At 50.5% G+C, this 17,420-nt stretch overlaps 1 protein-coding gene across 1 annotated transcript in view; it reads right to left on the reverse strand.

The window, feature by feature from the left end:
• Positions 1–1,303: 1,303 nt before the first annotated feature.
• Positions 1,304–17,420, reverse strand: part of LOC117239870 (leucine-rich repeat-containing protein 24-like) — a 59,444-nt gene continuing 43,327 nt past the window's right edge. The window contains exons 2-3 of the mRNA XM_033505709.1: positions 3,903–5,103; positions 1,304–2,743 (exon numbers count right to left, since the gene is read on the reverse strand). Of these exons, the coding sequence (XP_033361600.1) occupies positions 1,549–2,743; positions 3,903–4,882 (2,175 nt within the window). The 5' untranslated portion in view covers positions 4,883–5,103 and the 3' untranslated portion in view covers positions 1,304–1,548. The remainder of the gene's footprint in view (positions 2,744–3,902; positions 5,104–17,420) is intronic.

Below are 17,420 nucleotides of genomic sequence, written 5' to 3' on the forward strand. Positions count from 1 at the left end.
CTCGTTTCTTCTCCGTCGTATCCTTTTTTCGTTTCGAAAGCACGCTTCTCTCTCGCGCTTTGCGCTCCTCTTACCGCTTACAGTGGCTGCAAACGAGTTGCTATTCCACGCATTTGCATCTCTTACTTTTAAACGTACCGTGTACGATGAAAGACGTCCATTTTAACGAGGCGAAAGAGTTTGTGTTTGTTAACGGAAGAATATTCTTAAGCTTTAAGGTCGGTAGTACGCCATTCGGTATTTTACTCTCCACTACACGCTCCTTTGTAATTTCTTTCGTTTCTTACACTTTGACACACACTCGTCCCACTCGTCCCCTATGTACATACAAACAATTTCTCTCAACTATTTCATCGAGGATTCCCGCGCTATCAAACGCATAACTTTGACAAAGTTGACCACCGTTGCCGACCAGCGAGCAAAGTTACCGTTCGTTCCAGAAACGTTTCCAATTTCCGGCTGTAGTCGGAGTGACAGATCGCAATAGTACGAGCGAGCGTAAAGGGCGAGCGTTCTTCGGTACGTGGACAGATCAGCTTCGATCGGACTGCGCGATCGGATCAGCCGGTTTTCAAAATTCCGACTGCGCTCGCGGCCGTTCGTTTGCGTTCGTCGGCTTCCGTAAGCTTTTGGAAAATTCGATTCCTCTGATCGGTGCACCGCTCGCGTAACCCTCGTTCCGGCAAATTCCATTGCCAAGCGAGGCTGGCGAGAATGGTCGAGATCTGCGTTCCGGAACCATGCGAAAATTCCCTGCACCAGTCGCCATCGAACTTGCATCCACGTCGATCGTTCGACAACGCCGAAAAATCGCTCGCTCGCTCTTCTATTTTGCGGATTTTGCTCGACTAACCGAGCTCGTATAATTTCAACGCAGAATTTCCTGAATTTCCCTATGCTCTCCTCTCCGACAAACAACTCGAATTTTTCGCCAAAATTTCTATACCGAAAACGGCTTTTACGACGCTTTTCACCTGGAAAAAGCTGGTGAAAAATCCGTTGCCGCGTTCGAACGTTGCCCCCCCCCCCCCTCTCACTTTGCGGGGTAGACGATTTGATTAGCAACGCTGGCTGTTCCTCGAACACGGAGACCTGTTACTGACAAGAAATTATTATCCGCAGACACGTGATTCGGGACGCCTGGGAAGCCTCGCACCTGATTAATCCATTACGTTTCCGTTGCTCCGGCTCCTTTTGTTCCTGCTCAACCGGCATTTTGGCCGCACGACGTTTGATATCTATTCTCGCAGACAACGACGGCGACGGCGACGGTGACGACGACGACGACGACGACGACGACGACGACGACGACGACAACGACGACGTAGCTCTCTGTCGAGTTTCTTGTTCTGCCAATCGTGTCCGTGCCTTGTTTCCCTTGGATTAATTTGTGCGAACGTACGTCCCGACAGTTTCCTCGGTTCGTGTACGCGACAGATCCGCTGTCTCTGCTCTGCCCCCGGGAACCGAGATAATCGGATTCGAAACGACCCGCCGGTCTTCTGCTCTATGCGCGAGCCATCTTCGTGTCGTCGATCCCGAGTTCTCTTAGACGTCCATCGCGTCGCCAACGTATCCCTCGTCGGGACTCTCCGGATGATGAGGCGGCTGGAGATCGTCCGCCCTGGCGGCGGCTGCCGCGGCAGCTTCCCGGGCAGTTTTGCTCAATAGCGATCTCGGCGACAGCGGCGTCGTCTCGCCTCTGTAGGCGGCTGGGGGAGAGGGAATGAACGGTACCTCGGGGAACACGGCGACCGGCGACACCGGGGACACAGGAAGCTGCTGCTGAATGGGTTGCTCGACCGGTTGAATCGGCTGCGATTGTTGAGCGGGGTAAGGGTATCCCTCGGCGGTGTACCTGGTGTCGGTTCGAGGCAGCACGGGGTCGTATCCTGGCGATCTGGCGAGGAACTCCGCTTCCCTCGAGTACCTGGCTGGTGGCGCGACCGCGGAACCTTCCACCGGCATCCTCTGCCTGAGACGCGGTAGCGTGCTCGCGGCGCTGAAAGGGATCTTCGGTAGGCCAAAGTTGAGCGGGTAACCGTCTTGATCGAGATAGCTCAGCTGTGGGATATTCGCTGGTCGTAGATCGGGTTGCAGCGGGTATCCGGAGTCGTATTCCAGGATCTGTCTGTCACCGGGCTGATGGCGATACAACTGACCGTATCCGACGTCCGTCGTCTCTGGCACCTCGTTTATCAGATCTGGTTCCGTCAGATACTTGGAAACCGGGCTGCAGTACGGTTCCTCCAGGTTTCTGTGCTCTCTGCGTTCGAGTGTCGCGGCTCGGTTCAACTCTCGTTCGGTGTACGAAACCATCTGCTGGTGCTCGAGCCCGATCAAGCTGCCGTTGCCCTTTCTGCACGGTAAACTGGTGGCGGTATCCTTGGTGATAGGCATAACAGATTTGTTCTGCGATACCAGAGCTTTCGAGTTCCTTTTGCGGTCGCGACGACGTTTCCGCACGCAGAACACTATGCTGCCGATCAGAGAGCCCAGGGCAAACAGAGTGCCCAGCAGAGCACCAGCTGCTATGGCCACCACGTATCCCGATCTTGAGCGATCGTTTGGCGGTTCCACGGTTATTTTCTCCTGGAACAGCACTCGCAAAGATAAATTCGCCTCCGCGGACCCCGCTCCGTTCTCTGCTATGCACGTGTACGTGCCCTCGTTCAAAGTCTCCACGGAGTAGAGTAGCAGAGTGCTGCTCGTGTTGATCCCGCCGCGCTGCCTGTAGACGTACCTGCAACGAATCGTCAAACTCAAATCAACAAGTCGTGTTTCTTTTCTTATACTTTTGATACACAGATCTCTGCTGTAGAGACAGAGATAGATAGATAGATAGAAAGAAAGAGAGAGAGAGAAAGAGAGAGAGAGAAAGAGAGTAGAAAATGCAAGTTTGGTAAGTAAGTAGAAATAAGTAAGTGCAAAAAGGAAAGTTAACCTTTCGCCGCGATTGAATTTCGTTGCAAACACGCAGCCCGTATGATTTGAAATTAGAATGCTGTCCCCGCTAACGATAGCTCTGTTCGCCTTTTGTCGGAACTATGGCGGTTAAAATGTCTTAGAAATTTCACGGAATCGCGCCATACGCGCTCGATTTGAAACGAGCTTGTTTAAAAACGTGCTTTTGAAAACGCGTCGCGATACACCGTTTGCGATGAAAACTGTATGGCGACCGCGATACGCCGGCTTCGCGCCGTTTGGCCCCGTTCGCCACCCTCCTTTTTCACTCTTCTGGCCGTCGTGCGCAATTTGAATTATTAACGAGGCGCGAGTATCGTTAACGGCACGGGGTGAAAAGCACTCGTGTTTCGTGTCACCGGACAGGCATAACAGCCCTGGAAAAATTCACGCGGGAAAACCATTGAAATTCTACGGAGACGTCGTTAAAAATTCGTGGTACAAGGACGAACCCGGCGTCGCCGCGCCGTTAATTAGAATACTTTCGTGATTAACGACCGTGACGAGCGTCTTTTCGAAGAGCTAGAATTCGACGTCGAATCGCGACGCTGTTCGCAACGCAATTTTCACGGACAATTTGCCGGTGTAATAACAAGCGCTGCAAGAAACACGCGCTGGGTTGGTTATATCGCTATAGCGAGAAATTTTCAACGGAGGAGATGCTCGAACGTTATCGAAGTTTTATTTAGATTGCGAACGATCGCGACCGAACGTCGCCTTGTTCGCGATGCTTCTCGTTGGGTCGCGTCGCGTCGCGTCGCGTCGCGTCGATGAGAATCAACAGCTGGAATTGCTTTTGCACGAGAAACTTTAACATCGTCTGCGGTTCGACGATACTGGCAACGAATATTTCGAAGGTTTAGCGGTTCGGTGAGTCGGTGATTGACTATTTATTTAGCCAACTTTGAGATTGAAGTTGGGAAGGAGGCTGCACTTACCGGGGAAAGGTGGTAGCCGAGGAAGCGGAGAGCGTGTCGTTCTCGTTCTGGAGTTCGCAGAGTTCGCCGTTGAACCACCAGGTGAGCTTGGCAGCCGGGACGGCGTAAACGTCGCACTTGAGCGTGACGTTGTCTCCCTCGTAGGCCTCCACTCGGTTCCGCAGCTCGATCCGTGGCAGGCAAGCGAGTTCGTTGACGGTCTTGATCTGTTTGCCGCGGAGTTTGGCAGGAGCGTCGCAGACGGGGTCGGACTCCTGAGGGGCGGCCGGCGCGGATTCCTTGAGCCAAGCTTGCGTGGCCTGCAGACGACAATCGCAGACCCAGGGATTGTTGTGCAGCGTGAGTCCGCGGAGGCTGCCGCCTAGGGGCAGCGTGCGTTCGGGCACGCGAGTCAACCGATTGCCGTCGAGTCGTAGCCACTCGAGCAGATGAAGGCCGTCGAACGCCCCCTGCTCGATATTCTCCAGCCGGCAGTGACTCAATTCCAGGTTGGTCAGATGCGGCAGATGCTGGAACGCTGCTGCACGGATCTCCCGTATAGGATTGCCGTTGAGCAGTAGCTTCATCAGATTCGAGTAGGAGGGGAAAGTTTCGCTAGGTATCTCCTCGATCAGATTCTCCGATAGATCCAACTCCACCAGCCCCACCAGACCGACGAACGCTCTGGCTGCTATACGGCTGATGTGCGATCTACTCAGGTACAGTCGTTGCAGATTGATCAAGCCGAGCGCGTGAAAGCATTCCGGCGGCAGACTGACCAGATGATTGTTCGACAGATCCAACACCTGGGTCTCCTCTCTGGCGCCTTGGGGAAGTCCCTTGAGGTCTCGATTCGCGCACTCCACCCACTCTTTCCCGCTCTTCCACTTGCACGTACACATGTTCGGGCAGCCCTCCACCACCGGCCACGTCCACGATAACAGCATCATCGTCCCGAGAAGCGCGCCTCTCCACCACCAGGCTCGTACACTCCAGCACATTGTGTTTCGTTCCTCGAGATCTCCAGCGACCCGCTCTCTCTCTCTCTCTCTCTCTCTCTCTCTATCTATCTCATCTTATACTCGATCTCGTTTCACGCCTTTATCTCTACTTTGGCCTTCCGCCGATGCTTCGTCTCGCCGAAAACATCGCCAGCGATCCCCTCGTCCTCCAAGATGGTTGGTCCGGTCTGCAAACTCGTCGAGGCGACGCGGTCGATCTCCTGAAACAACAACGATCATCGATCGACGATTAGTCCAAATCGATTCCCCATCGTACCACTGCACACTGGAAAAAAAGAAAAAAAGAAAAAAAGAATAACGAAGAAATTTGGCGTTAATGAGCTCCCCGTCCTACAACTTCTAACCGCGTAGGAGATGCCACACCCCCGGAGACGCTATTCCTTTACCTGCCGGTAACAACCCGATCGACGATATTTTCATATCTAGGTAACTAATGGTGCTTCGTTTTAGACAGCTGGCTCGCAGTGTGCACATGCTCTCCGTAAATGAGCGCAGCTATTCCACTCGCCTGCATATACACGCTCTTTAAAACGACGAGGTTAGCGCGTTCATCATCGTACAAAAATTTATGAGCTTACAACGAACGCACGAAAAATAGGTCAGAAGGTTCCATCGAGGCTTTATATTTTTCAGACGAGCTCGTTCTATTTGCTACTTCGCCAGTTCCGGGTTCGTGATGTCTAACGCAAGGCAAAAAAAGAAAAGGGAAAGAAAAAACGAAGAAGCGGTAAAAAGGAAAGAAAGAAAGAAAGAAAGGTAGATAGAAAGAAACGTAAAGTAAAACAAGAAACGCTTTTCGTCGCTCGACGATTAATTAGTAATAACGACGTGAAAGCATCGACTTGGCACAACGAGGCGTGTAATTGGTTGGAAATTCAGCGTTCGTGGCACCCGTGAAACAGACACCGTTGACGTTTCCATGGATCGGCGTAGGTACTGTTCTCTAATTGACGTAGCGCGTATTGATAATTAATCGTCCGACCCTGCGGTACATTTTGAACGAGGCATCGGAGCGCGTACCAATCGACGCGTCACGCAGCCATCGACGCAGAACGAGTAAGTAGGCGGTACGTGTACTTGAAAATTAGGCCGTGATAGCGGCGTCCTTATTTGCAAGACGCGGGATCCGGGTTCGCTTCTCCGTAGGACACCGAGTCTCGATCGTAAACCCTGGGGCTCGTAAAGTTGGCGCGGAACCTTTCCTGTGATCGATTCATCTCGCCGGAACGATGGTCGTTTCAACGACTAACGTTCTCCGCGGCGGGAACCTATCTCGTTCCCTCCTAAATGCTTGATTAACCATCGACGAACGATCTACGGATTCGTCGCGATGAGAATTCAACGACGTAGCGTTATTATCGCGAGGAACGAAATAGCTGTTAGTTAGAATTAACCGTTCTAAGCTACCATCGGAAACAGACAGAGCGTTTCGCCGATGGGTCAGATCGAGTAACGAGAATTCGATGTTCCGGCTGGGAGAAAGCTGGCAACCTTGACGAAAGCGGAGTACGCAAAGCTGCCCGTCCGTATCTTTCGCTCGTAAAAGTGCGATCAGGAATCGGCGAGGAGAATGGAGTTCTGCCGGCGAGAGAGCCGGGCGTATTTTATGGAAAAATCTGGCCCGCGTTAGGCTGCGCAAAACTTGGAAAATCTTGGCGAGACGGGTGCGAGGACGAGAGAAGGGATTCAGCGAGAGTAGGAAAGTATGTAGTCGGAGGACTTTGAAAGTGGGAGTCGAGAGGCGATGGGAAAACCGAGGAGGAGCAAGAAAGAGCGGAGTGTATCGCGTTGCGAGGAAACTCGTCGCATAAACGAGAAGTTAATCCCTTTAGGAAGTGTTTTTCCAGCTTTGATATGCTCGCGCCACCGTGTCGTTTCGTATTCCGAACGGACGAGTCCTCTTCTCGAGTGAATATCGCGGAGGAAACTGCGGGTTTCGCGAAAACCGGAGTTTCGCCGTGGTAGACGGAACAATTGGAAATTGTTCCTGTTCGACGCGTTAAATCCACCACCGTGGCAAATCCTCTTTGCCGCGATGTCGAAGTGCTGAAATCGCGGTCCATTAGCGAAATCTCCAAGATCGAGCGGATACAAGCACGGGTCAAGAGCTGTTCGATATCGATGAAGGTAGAATCCTCGTTTAGTCGAACATTTGACGAGAGACGCGAGAAAGAGTATCGGAAAAGAGTATCGGAAGATGAAATCCTCGGTCCGGTCAACGATCGAACAGAAACAGCGAGCAACTGCAACTATCGAATAACCGTGGAAACACGGTCGGAGCTGGGTTCGGAGTGCGCGAAAGAAAGCGTCGGCAAGTTGGCGAGGGAGAAACGGCGAGACGTTTCGTCGGCGAAAAAGGTGGCGGACGATGCGGACAACCGACGGAGCGGAGAGATGGGAGTATAGCGAAGAGAGGAGGGGCGAGAGCGTGTGCATTCTGACGGCGAAGACGTCGGCTGGAGAAGAAACACTCCTGACGGCGCGGGGTGGCGACCGATATCAGGATATCGGAATATCGAGCGGCCGCGCCGCGACCTGGCGTGGCGGTTAGGCGCGCAAACCCCACGATTTTTCGTGGCTTTATTCCAGCATGCCCCGTTCAACGAGGTTTCCCAGCGGCTCTGGTGCAAAGGGAGGCCTCCAGGATATTGCCTGCTCGACATTTCCAATCCAATATCTACTATCGCCGCTTTTTTCCTCCGCAATTCCGACGATGCTCCTTCTAACGCGCTAACGTTCCCCAGCCTCTGGCGAGCCAACGTCTTTGCGTGGTTCCTCGTCGATCGGATCCAGCGGACCACACAGCATTAAGAACTGTTAGGGAAGTGATACATTTACACTGTACATGAGAGTGTGTGTGTAAGGGTCAGAGGGCGTCCAGGTGTTAGTTGAGACAAAAGACTGCCGTTAGAAGATTCTGGATAGTCGGTTGGCGACAAGCGTGCGTGCAAGACGTTCTTCAGAGTGTAATATAGATGTATAGCTGTTGTGTGTGAAATATAGTCAATTATTTGTATTTCCAAATCCTCGAATTTCCTTAACAAGAACATCACGCTTCTTCGATCGCTAGCATCGTTGGCACGTTCGTAGTCCAAACTGTCGAGCGATATTTATTACCGTCGCTGTTCGCGGAAACCATCGTGGACGCCCTTTCTGCGTCTCTCCTCCGAATTTGTCCGGTTTAACGAGCAACGGTCCGAGTCGACTTTTGTATCTTCGAACAGTTTTGTATCGTACTATATCGTAGCGAAGGGAATACGTCGATGGTAGAGGAAGAAGGTTCTCTGTACGCAGCACGTTTCTACTTTGGACGGGCCTAATCGAAATGCGCGTCGGGGGAAAGCTTCCATTGCCAAGACTTCTATCTCCGTGGGATCGTTTGGGTCGAATAAACAAATGGGGACGCTCGACAGACACCTCGTAGAATTCGTAAAGACGAAGAGGAGTGGCACAGGCCTACCACTAATGAAATTCGAACCTAAATACCTCTGACGCTGAAACGCTTGAAATACCGTGGCAATTCCACTCGTATTTCCTGATTTTGTCGAATTCCCTCTCTTATCGGATAGGCGAAACCAACGTGTCTATCACCTGCGGAACGGCCTGCGTTTATTAAGCCGGTAATGATAAAATCGTGGGTGGAAGGTCTCGCCGAAAGAGACGAGAGTCGCGATAGCTTTCGGATCGTTCTTTATCGGTTCGTGACGCAAAACCCGTAGATGAAAGAAAGAGAAACGTCTGAACTTGAAGCAGAGAGAAGAACTGACTAAATCGAAGGATACGAGGCGCGCGAAACATTGCGCAAGGATGATAAATTGCTCGTTCGGCGATATTCGGTCACCGAATATCATCGAAAATCATCCGGTTCGACTGAAATTTCATGGACTTTTTAGCGACGTTAAACGACGTTAAACGACGTTAAACGACTTGTACTTTTCAAACGGCGGCCAGAATACTTTCACCGGTTCGCCGAGATATCCACCGGTTAAACGCTCTTAAAAACCGGTTAAAGCTCTTAAAAACGCGCAAGAAATTGCCAGATACTAGGTATAAAACGCGCCGTGTCACGAAACGCGCTGTTTCTTCCTCCGTTCTAGTCGAACCAGTCCTGACACCCTAGCCATTCGCGCGAAAATGAAAGAGGAGACGAAAAATGGGAATTCGATGTATTCTCGATAGCATTTCCGATAAACTGGATGCCGCGCCGCGTCTTCGAGAATCCAACTTCGAGTTTCTTGCCTGCCGCGAAGAAGGTAATGGTCTCTATCGCGACACGAATTCAACGACGAGCGTTCGTCGAGACGAAGAAAAACGCCAGTGGGGAAATATTCGCAGACTTGCCGAGATACGAGCATCGCACGAAGATGGAAAATGCCAGTGGAACGAAAGAAACGGTGATTCTACGCTCGAATTAAATATCGTGCGAACGAATTGTTTATGAACGCTTGCAACGTTCGTATTCGTGGCTAGAGAAATAACGTATCGTATCGTATCGTATCGGATCGGATCGGATCCTCGCGAAAGTTTCTGTCGTTTTAGAAGGAAACGACAGATGCGCGATATTTCTTGCCGCGATAGAATCGCGCGTCTATTATTTCCTCGTAAAAGGAAAGAAAGTTTCGGGACGACCCGATACTTTGATCGTGCCAGTCGGGTCGTCGAACGAGAATAAAGCGAATCGGAAAAAAGCAGAGACGGGGAGCGTTCCTCGGAGAACGAGACAACGAGTAAGAATACAAACGAATTTAATTAACATCGACCGGTGATTGGCCGCATTAAGCGTCGCTGGACAAAGGGGAAGCGGTGACAAAAGAGTCGACGAGATATTCGTTAAAGTTGCTTGCATCCGATCGAAGCTGTTGTTCGTGGCTCTTCTACCGAGAAAAAGGCCATCAAAGTCTTCGTCCTCGACTTACAATACCCTAGACGAACAAGAGGACAACCTACGGGTCTCTCATCGATCCGACCGAGTGGACCAAATCCACCCTTATTTCTCCCACTCCGCCGCTAGAGGTTCCCAAACTTTCGGATATTCGCTTCTCTTTTTCCTTCTAATTTCCGAATATCTGCCGCGATCTTTGCCCGTGCAACGGGATTTTACTAGTTCCGAGTGGAACGAAATTAACAGGATATCGGACAGTCCGCGATTAGATTGTCGCTGATATCGATGAACGAGTGTGTCTCCTCCTTGAACATAGGAAGCGTATGTATTGACCGGCGTTCCGATTTCGAGCGACCAGACGATTTATCAAGCTTGAGAACCTCTTGCTTTTAACCCTCGTTCCCTCGCTCGCCCTTGGAATCTTCCACCTTTTCAATCTTCTCCTCGACCGTTCTTCTTCGGTTTACTCGGATTCTTTTCGTCTGCGGAAACCCAGAAGCGTAAACAACTACGACGGCGCACCGAAATCACTCGGACGCTGACGTCGAAAGACGCGGGTACTAATCCCGACGAGGAAACTGGCTTCCCTCTCGATGGATGCTCCAGACTCTCTGTTCTCAAGCTTCTCGCCCGGATTTCATGCATTTAAAGCACCATTTATCAATTCTCTTAGCCAATTACAAGCACGATTATTGCGAATCGCGTCCGTTATAAATCGGAGAGAACGGTACCCCGACACGTGACAGGCTTACAAACCTTCCATGAAAGATGAATCCCGAGCCATTTTCGCGGCGAGTCGTAAACCTCGGCTCTTCGCAGTAAAACGGGTTTACCCGGCGTCACCAATTTTTTCTATCGGCGAAGAATCGGCGAAGAATCGGCGCGATCGTTCCGGTTCGCGTTTCAAAAATTTCTGCTCGCGCGATTCGATTCCATAAAACTGGAAGAACGGAGATAACGACGGATCAAACCTGGAATCGGGAATGTCCTCGTTCGATTCGTCAACGATCGATCTACGGAATTCGGCAATTTTACGCTCCGTTCGAGCAGATTGTATTTAAAAAAGACAAACGCAAACGCGGGTCTCCTTTCTTCTCCTCGTCGGCCTGCCAAGGATAGGAGAACGTCGGTGACGATTTCAAAGAATCGTGTCGTGCGAAAGAAGACAGAAAAAGAAAAAAAGGGAATTTTCTTTCGATTCGGTGCCGGCTATCCTTTCGAAGATGGTTTGTACTTTGATTTTTCATCCATCATCCCTTCGCCTTACCTTGTTTGTGCCTTTCTTATCGTACGAAATCCGTTTTCGCATTTTCGTTTCGCAGAATTTGGAATTCTTTCGCATGGCTCGAGATACATTCGCTGACGTTATCGTTACGTTTAATGCATCCTTGGCATGCTACGCATCGTCTCGATTCTTTCAGACCTTGATACGTGACGACGCTTTGATGTCTCTGCTCGTTCCATATTATAGGTATCCCTTCGGAAACGAAAAATTTCCGTTTCTAAGATGGTTCGATCGACGAAATTGAAGATGATCGGAGGCTAATAAGGTATGAAACTCGTTTCGTCCTGGACCAAATAGAAAAATTGGGAAACGAGTCGACCAGTAAGTAAAAAGTAAGATACAAGTATCCCATAAGTGTCACACGGATTCTGACCTAAGATTGAAAAGCCAAGATTATCGAAAAGGAGATCAGACTTGTGACAATCTGTTTTCGAGTACGGGATACTCGTGATCGATTTTGCGGAATCGATTCGCGTTCGAGCAATCGGCCATGATAAGCGTCCGAGTCAAGTTGGAGAGGGATGTCCACCGACGACCGAGGGGGGTTCACCGACGAGACGCGAGTTCCTAGCTACGTTTGCCGCATAATTATGCCGTAATTCGGGTCGCCAGTGAATCCCACGGAGTCTAACCTAGTTTCCGATGCGATGCAACTTCCGTTTTCCTCGCGCGAGCCTACTTTCGGTGTCGCGGTATGATCCGTTTCGAAAGGACGAGATAATTTGTAACTGCTACACGACGAAGCCATCTTCGAAATGCTCTTCCAGCGGAATTATTCACGGATACGTGGACGAGCGCAACGATGCCAACGAACGCTCGAAGAAACTGACGATAATCGATAAACGTTAGCAACGTAACACTTTGACGACCGGAGACGCGAATTAAAACTACTGTTTCCTGCTGTTAAATAAAACAGCGAAGAGGAAGAAGAGAAAAGGCAACGGATGCTATAAACGAACGGTTCTCGTATAAAATACGACCGTCGAAGTATTAAATTGGAGGGCACGTTTGCTCCAAGAGTTTCGTCCGATTCTACGGAAAGGTAACGCTATTCGTTCGCGCTATTCAGTCATTTTAAAGATACTCTTATCGCGGTGATCGAGAAGCTAGGAAATCTTGGCCACGTCGTTCCAGCTTACCGGCGTGGCCGGCCCCAACAGCCGGCAAACCTCTGGCACAGTTGTCGAAATGCGAGTGGGTTGTTCGTAAAGGGTCGCGACGTTCCGCTGAAGAGGAAAATTGATCAACGATGACTCGATTCTATCCCTTTACCGAGCGTCCCTCGAACAATTATAATAAGAAGAGTGTCTGGATGCGGATCGACGAAGCGAATGGACGGTGCCACAGAGATCGCGCGGTTCGTGTCGCAAATAACGCTTCGTCGTTTAGCGTGAAGTCAATTTCACGGTTCGAAAAGGAAATGTCAATTACAGCGCGTTCTATTGTAGAAGGAACGCTAATCCCGGCCGGGATAACGGTGCGACGATTCGTTCGAACGGAGAAAACGCGATGATAATTTCGCCGGATAAGACAAATAGGGGGAAAGTATGTGGGCGAATCGAAGGGCGACGACCAGCAACAGCAGGATACCGGGTGGCACGTGACGTTGCGCGATCTTTTAACATAACCCGCTCCGTCGAAGCGTAAAATTAGCGAATGCCGGGATCGATCGACACCCGTTCCCGCACCACGAACGGTTCGTCCTGTGCGACCGCGAGAAGGCTCTGGGAACCTGCAGGGGGTGACTCGATGAAGCATTACCCTATTACGATCGTCGTTCGACGCTCCTCCGAACTGAATTACCAAGCAGTCCGTCCGTTCTTCCGCCAATGAAACGCTTTGTTCGTCTCGTTAGGCGAACAGCTTCCTAGAAAATGTTCGCCCTCCGACGTGACGATATTGTTTTTCGCGTTGCCGAGGTTCATAACGCCAAGCGATTATCGTCACGACCGATGATACGGTCGATGTTTGATCATATATTCTGCAGATTTTGAAAAGATTTAGCCGAATATCAGCCGAGCAGCAACGAGACGTAATACGTGCTTTCGTATTTGTCAGGAATTTTCGGGCTAGGAGAGAAATAGCGGCAGGCAAATCCGCGTCTCGTTCTCTCGAAAACCTCGGATCGAGATTCCGTGGAAGCGCGTTAGAGCGGCGTTTGCGAACAACGGTCGGTGAAATCCTCGAAGCCGTCGATCGCTCCGTCGTCCGTAATTTTATTACGTCTATGTGGTCCGAAGCGCCGCGCCGTACGGAGTTTCTCTAGTCGTCTCTAACGTGCTGTGGCGCGCAGTCTAGCAGGATTAATTCGCGCTCCGTTCCATGCTCGCGTAACCCAAGGTGACCGGTAATATCCGCCGGCTTTGGGAAGCGTCGAGGCGAATATCGAGCGAACGTTCGGCCGAGAACCCGTCGTGCTTCGTGGCCGCGTAACATTTGCAATCCATTAGGAATATCGAGGAGCTTGGCGAGTTGCCGATGCGAAAGACGTGCCCCCTTTATCCACCTCGAATTATTCATCGGACGGATCAGAGGTGCCTCCGATCGAATGACATCGATTAGTTGATTAACGGCCGTTATTCCGGCTGTCGATTCGTTTGGCGATCCAAGGCGCTCGATCGTTCGCGTTGGTGTACGCGTGAAACGGTTGTCGAATCGAGCGTTTCCGATCGTTCGATTAATCGAGTAGTTTGGTTTTCCAGCGATTCGCACGCAATGATCGTTCTATTTGTATCTGGAATCGACGACTCGCAGCCCCTTTGTGTCTGCAGGAAAATGTCTAATGGAATAAAAGCAGGTTCGAGCCATTAAGCAGCGGCAGCTAATTAAAAACAGGACGTTTCGTTAAGCAGTCCTGCTCGTTCCTTCCTCGTTCCTTTCTCGCTCCTTCCTCGCTCCTTCCTCGCTCCTTCCTCGATGTTCGAGATCGCTTTCTATCGATGGAACTCGAACCAATTAACCCAACTTCGGATTGCTTCGGATAATCGAGTTTTACCATCTCTCCTCGCAACTTGCGCGCAAAGCAACGAATGGATTTCGGCTAACGAGCGACTAACGCCGAAAAAGACTACGCGAGGTTATGTGCCACGGAAATATCGTATACTCGAGGTTGCCGGATTATCCAAAATCGAAGATCTGGAAGAATCGAAGATAGCGACCTTGATTCACCGACTTCCATATAGTCTCGAAATATCGATTTACGACGAAACACGTTTCCCTCGCTGGACGATACGTCACTTCGTAATACGTCGCTACAATATCTTCGTAAAAGAACCGATATTTCGGAATGAAAACATTTTCTAGAAAATTTGTAAAGTCGATCGAGTCGGATTTCGTCCGCTACGAGCGTAAATCATTCGCCATTGAATATCTCATAGTGCGAACGCGCTTTCGTTTCTCCTAGTTTCGTTCTATCCTCTCTCGAATAGTTTTTCTTCCGAAAAAATCGAACGAATCCAGTATATGGCGACCGACGACACACTTGGTGGCGATAGAAAGGCAATTTCTCCGGCGACGCCCTCTCGATCGTCCTGGAATCGACTGTCGACGCTCGACGCGCATCGTTACCGCGCTCTTAGTTCCTTCTGGCTCTTAGCGAATCCTGCAGATCCGTGGCGCTTTTTGCGGCGACATTCTTCACAGGCTCGTTCCCCGACACGGCAGAATGACGGAATGTCTGTCTGGCGGACAGGGCGTCGTCATCCTCGCGGCGCTTTACGAGCTCCAGTCCCCAGTTCCATAATCCGTCGCTCCGTCTCGTCCCATTTCGGTCTCGCGGCCAACAACTAACGGCAATTTTAGTCTCTCGTTAACGGGCCCGCGATAAACCGTCCGGCGGTTTTAACGACTTGCTTCCGCATGCCTGTCCCTCGGCGAAACACGGGAACGTGGCGACGTTGGCAATTCCGCATGTCCGTTTTATTCGTTGTTCGACTTTTGGCCGAGGTTCGTCGGCAAGACGAGCGAACGAAGACCCGTTTCCGAGAGAAACCTGGTAACTAGCAAACGGTACACCGTCGAAATTGAGTTTTTTCAGTTAATCGATTTTTCTTTTTTCTTTTTTTTTTTTTTTTTTTTTGTCTAACCCAAAGCTGTCAACATGCAAGTTTAGAGATACAGGAACGCAGATTTAGGGCGTTACGTGGTTAAACTCTGGTTCACGCTGACGAGTTTTATTAACCTGAAAGGCAAAGTTCCGATTTTCGGAAGATTCGTGTTTCAACGAAACGTTCCCCGCCTTCGTCGAGATCAGACTTAGCCAACAGCTAGCGAAACAAACGTTGCACCGTTTGCGACGATTCGGGTGACTTGGTTAACTCGAGCGCTTTAACGACCGCTTGCCGCGATATCGCCGATTTTACGACTGCGTTGCTTGCAACGTCCACGAAGCGGGCAAGTAGTCGCTATCAGCTGCGACAGTCTGCCTTTTTCAGCTACGAAACTCTCGCGCCCCAATCAGCGTTTCCTCGATGATCGATCCTACTTCGATGGTGAAACATCGGTATTAAGAGCTGGTGAAACGAACGAGAGCACCGAAGGGGCGAAGGCGTGGATCGTCGACGCGGAAACATTTAACGCTTTCAACGTGGCACCAATCGAACTCGTCTCTGTAACTCGCGGCCATTGTGTCGCGTTACCAACGGCAAGAATCGTTCCGAATAGAATATTAATATCGCTGAATAGCACGTTCCGCTATTTCGGGCCTGAACGCGTACAACGTCGAGACGAAATCGTGACAAAAACGAACGAATCGTAAGCGGTAAGCCACTGCCCTCGACCTCGGTCTGCGCTGTAAACCTCCAGCTATTACGATTACCTGCAGTGCGTTAGGTCTGGCAATCGCACTGTACCGTGCTATCGTGCCCCCGGTATCGTTCGACGTGCCACAGTTATCCTTATCGTGGCTGTAATTACGCCTACCTGTCGGGATATTGCTTTTAACGTACGTGCTTCTACGCGGTTACTTTCGCGCGTCGGCTGTCCCGTGCGAGATAATTGCTTAGACGACAAAGTAGCGGAATCAGTTTGGTTCGAGCATCGTAGCTGCCGAAAGATCGGAACATCGGTTCTTTGGAACATCGGATCTTTCAGCGAGCGATGGAACGTTAGGTCGCTGGAAGGTGGCAAAGAGTCGTCGACGGCGAATTCGTTCCGTCTCGACGGAAGTGTAAATTTCGCGAAACGTTCTAGCAGGCTGCATAGCAACGGCAATCCCGATGCAAACAAAGAAAGCAGTCCGGCCGGATGAATATAATTATCAAAATGAACTTGGCCGAAGGTTTACACGGTAAATTCCATTATCCTGTTGTGTTAACGAGTCGCTGTAAATATTGCCATGGCGTTATTTTATCACGGGATCGTGAAAACCATGCCAAACATAATTATCTAGATGCTCGGCCGTGTAACCGTACATAGCCAGACGCGTCTGTGAAATGGCGTGCAGCGGTGGCGCTCGCGCTACGCTGTAGAAAATCTGAAACGATGCGAGGACGAGCGATTCTGTGCGACCGTGAGAGTCCGGCGAAAATATTCAAACTCGTGAACGTGTTAACGAAATTAGGCTGGCGATATACTCTAAAAGCATAACCGGCCGCTCTCGTTACCGTCGTTTCCACCGCTATTTTAATCGCTGCCATTAATACTGCCCCATTAATACAGTTGTCCTACTATCGACCTGATAATTATTATTCAGGTGCGCGATACGGGCGAAGAAGGTGACGTCGTTACCGAAGTTAAACGACAGCTGCACGCTTCGGGCAACGATATCGCGCGATCCGATCACGACGATTTCCCATCGCACTTCGTCTAGCGCGGTGGTTTACATCGCCGCTGTTACTCGACAGAGTAGGGAAGAAACTAAAGTGGGCATTTTTACTTCACGGTGCCGTTTATTCGAAACGTCCCGAACAAAACTGTTAGGTTGTTACTCGTTAAAGCGATCGAACACAGGGTTCGATATCGTCGCTTGTTTTCTGCCGTACGTTCCCCGACATGCCACGATATTTACAGAGTAGACTAACCAGGATATCTCACAGTCCCGTAAGTTCCAACAATAGGAAAAAATATGCCACTGGACGAGTATTCCAGGAGCGCACGGCGAAATCGAACAAGCGAAGTAAGTGGAAAAAGTTGCTGACATCGTCGAGCATCGATGGCACGATGGAAGGCGCTCTGGCTTCTCGCAAAAATGGCGCGGGTTCGAGTCCCCAAGGGGCTCAAACCCCCCTCTCGCCCCCTCGCCCTCGTTCTTTTCGCAAAATTTACACAAGGATTTTCTTCGAGCTTCGTGAAACGGTACAAAAAGAGCCGAGAAGAAGGAGACAGAGACTCGTTCGTTCAATTTGTATCCT

The sequence above is a fragment of the Bombus vosnesenskii genome, unplaced genomic scaffold (assembly GCF_011952255.1).
Source record: "Bombus vosnesenskii isolate JDL3184/JDL3185 unplaced genomic scaffold, Bvos_JDL3184-5_v1.1 scf7180000014443, whole genome shotgun sequence".
NCBI classification, from domain to species: Eukaryota; Metazoa; Arthropoda; class Insecta; order Hymenoptera; family Apidae; genus Bombus; species Bombus vosnesenskii.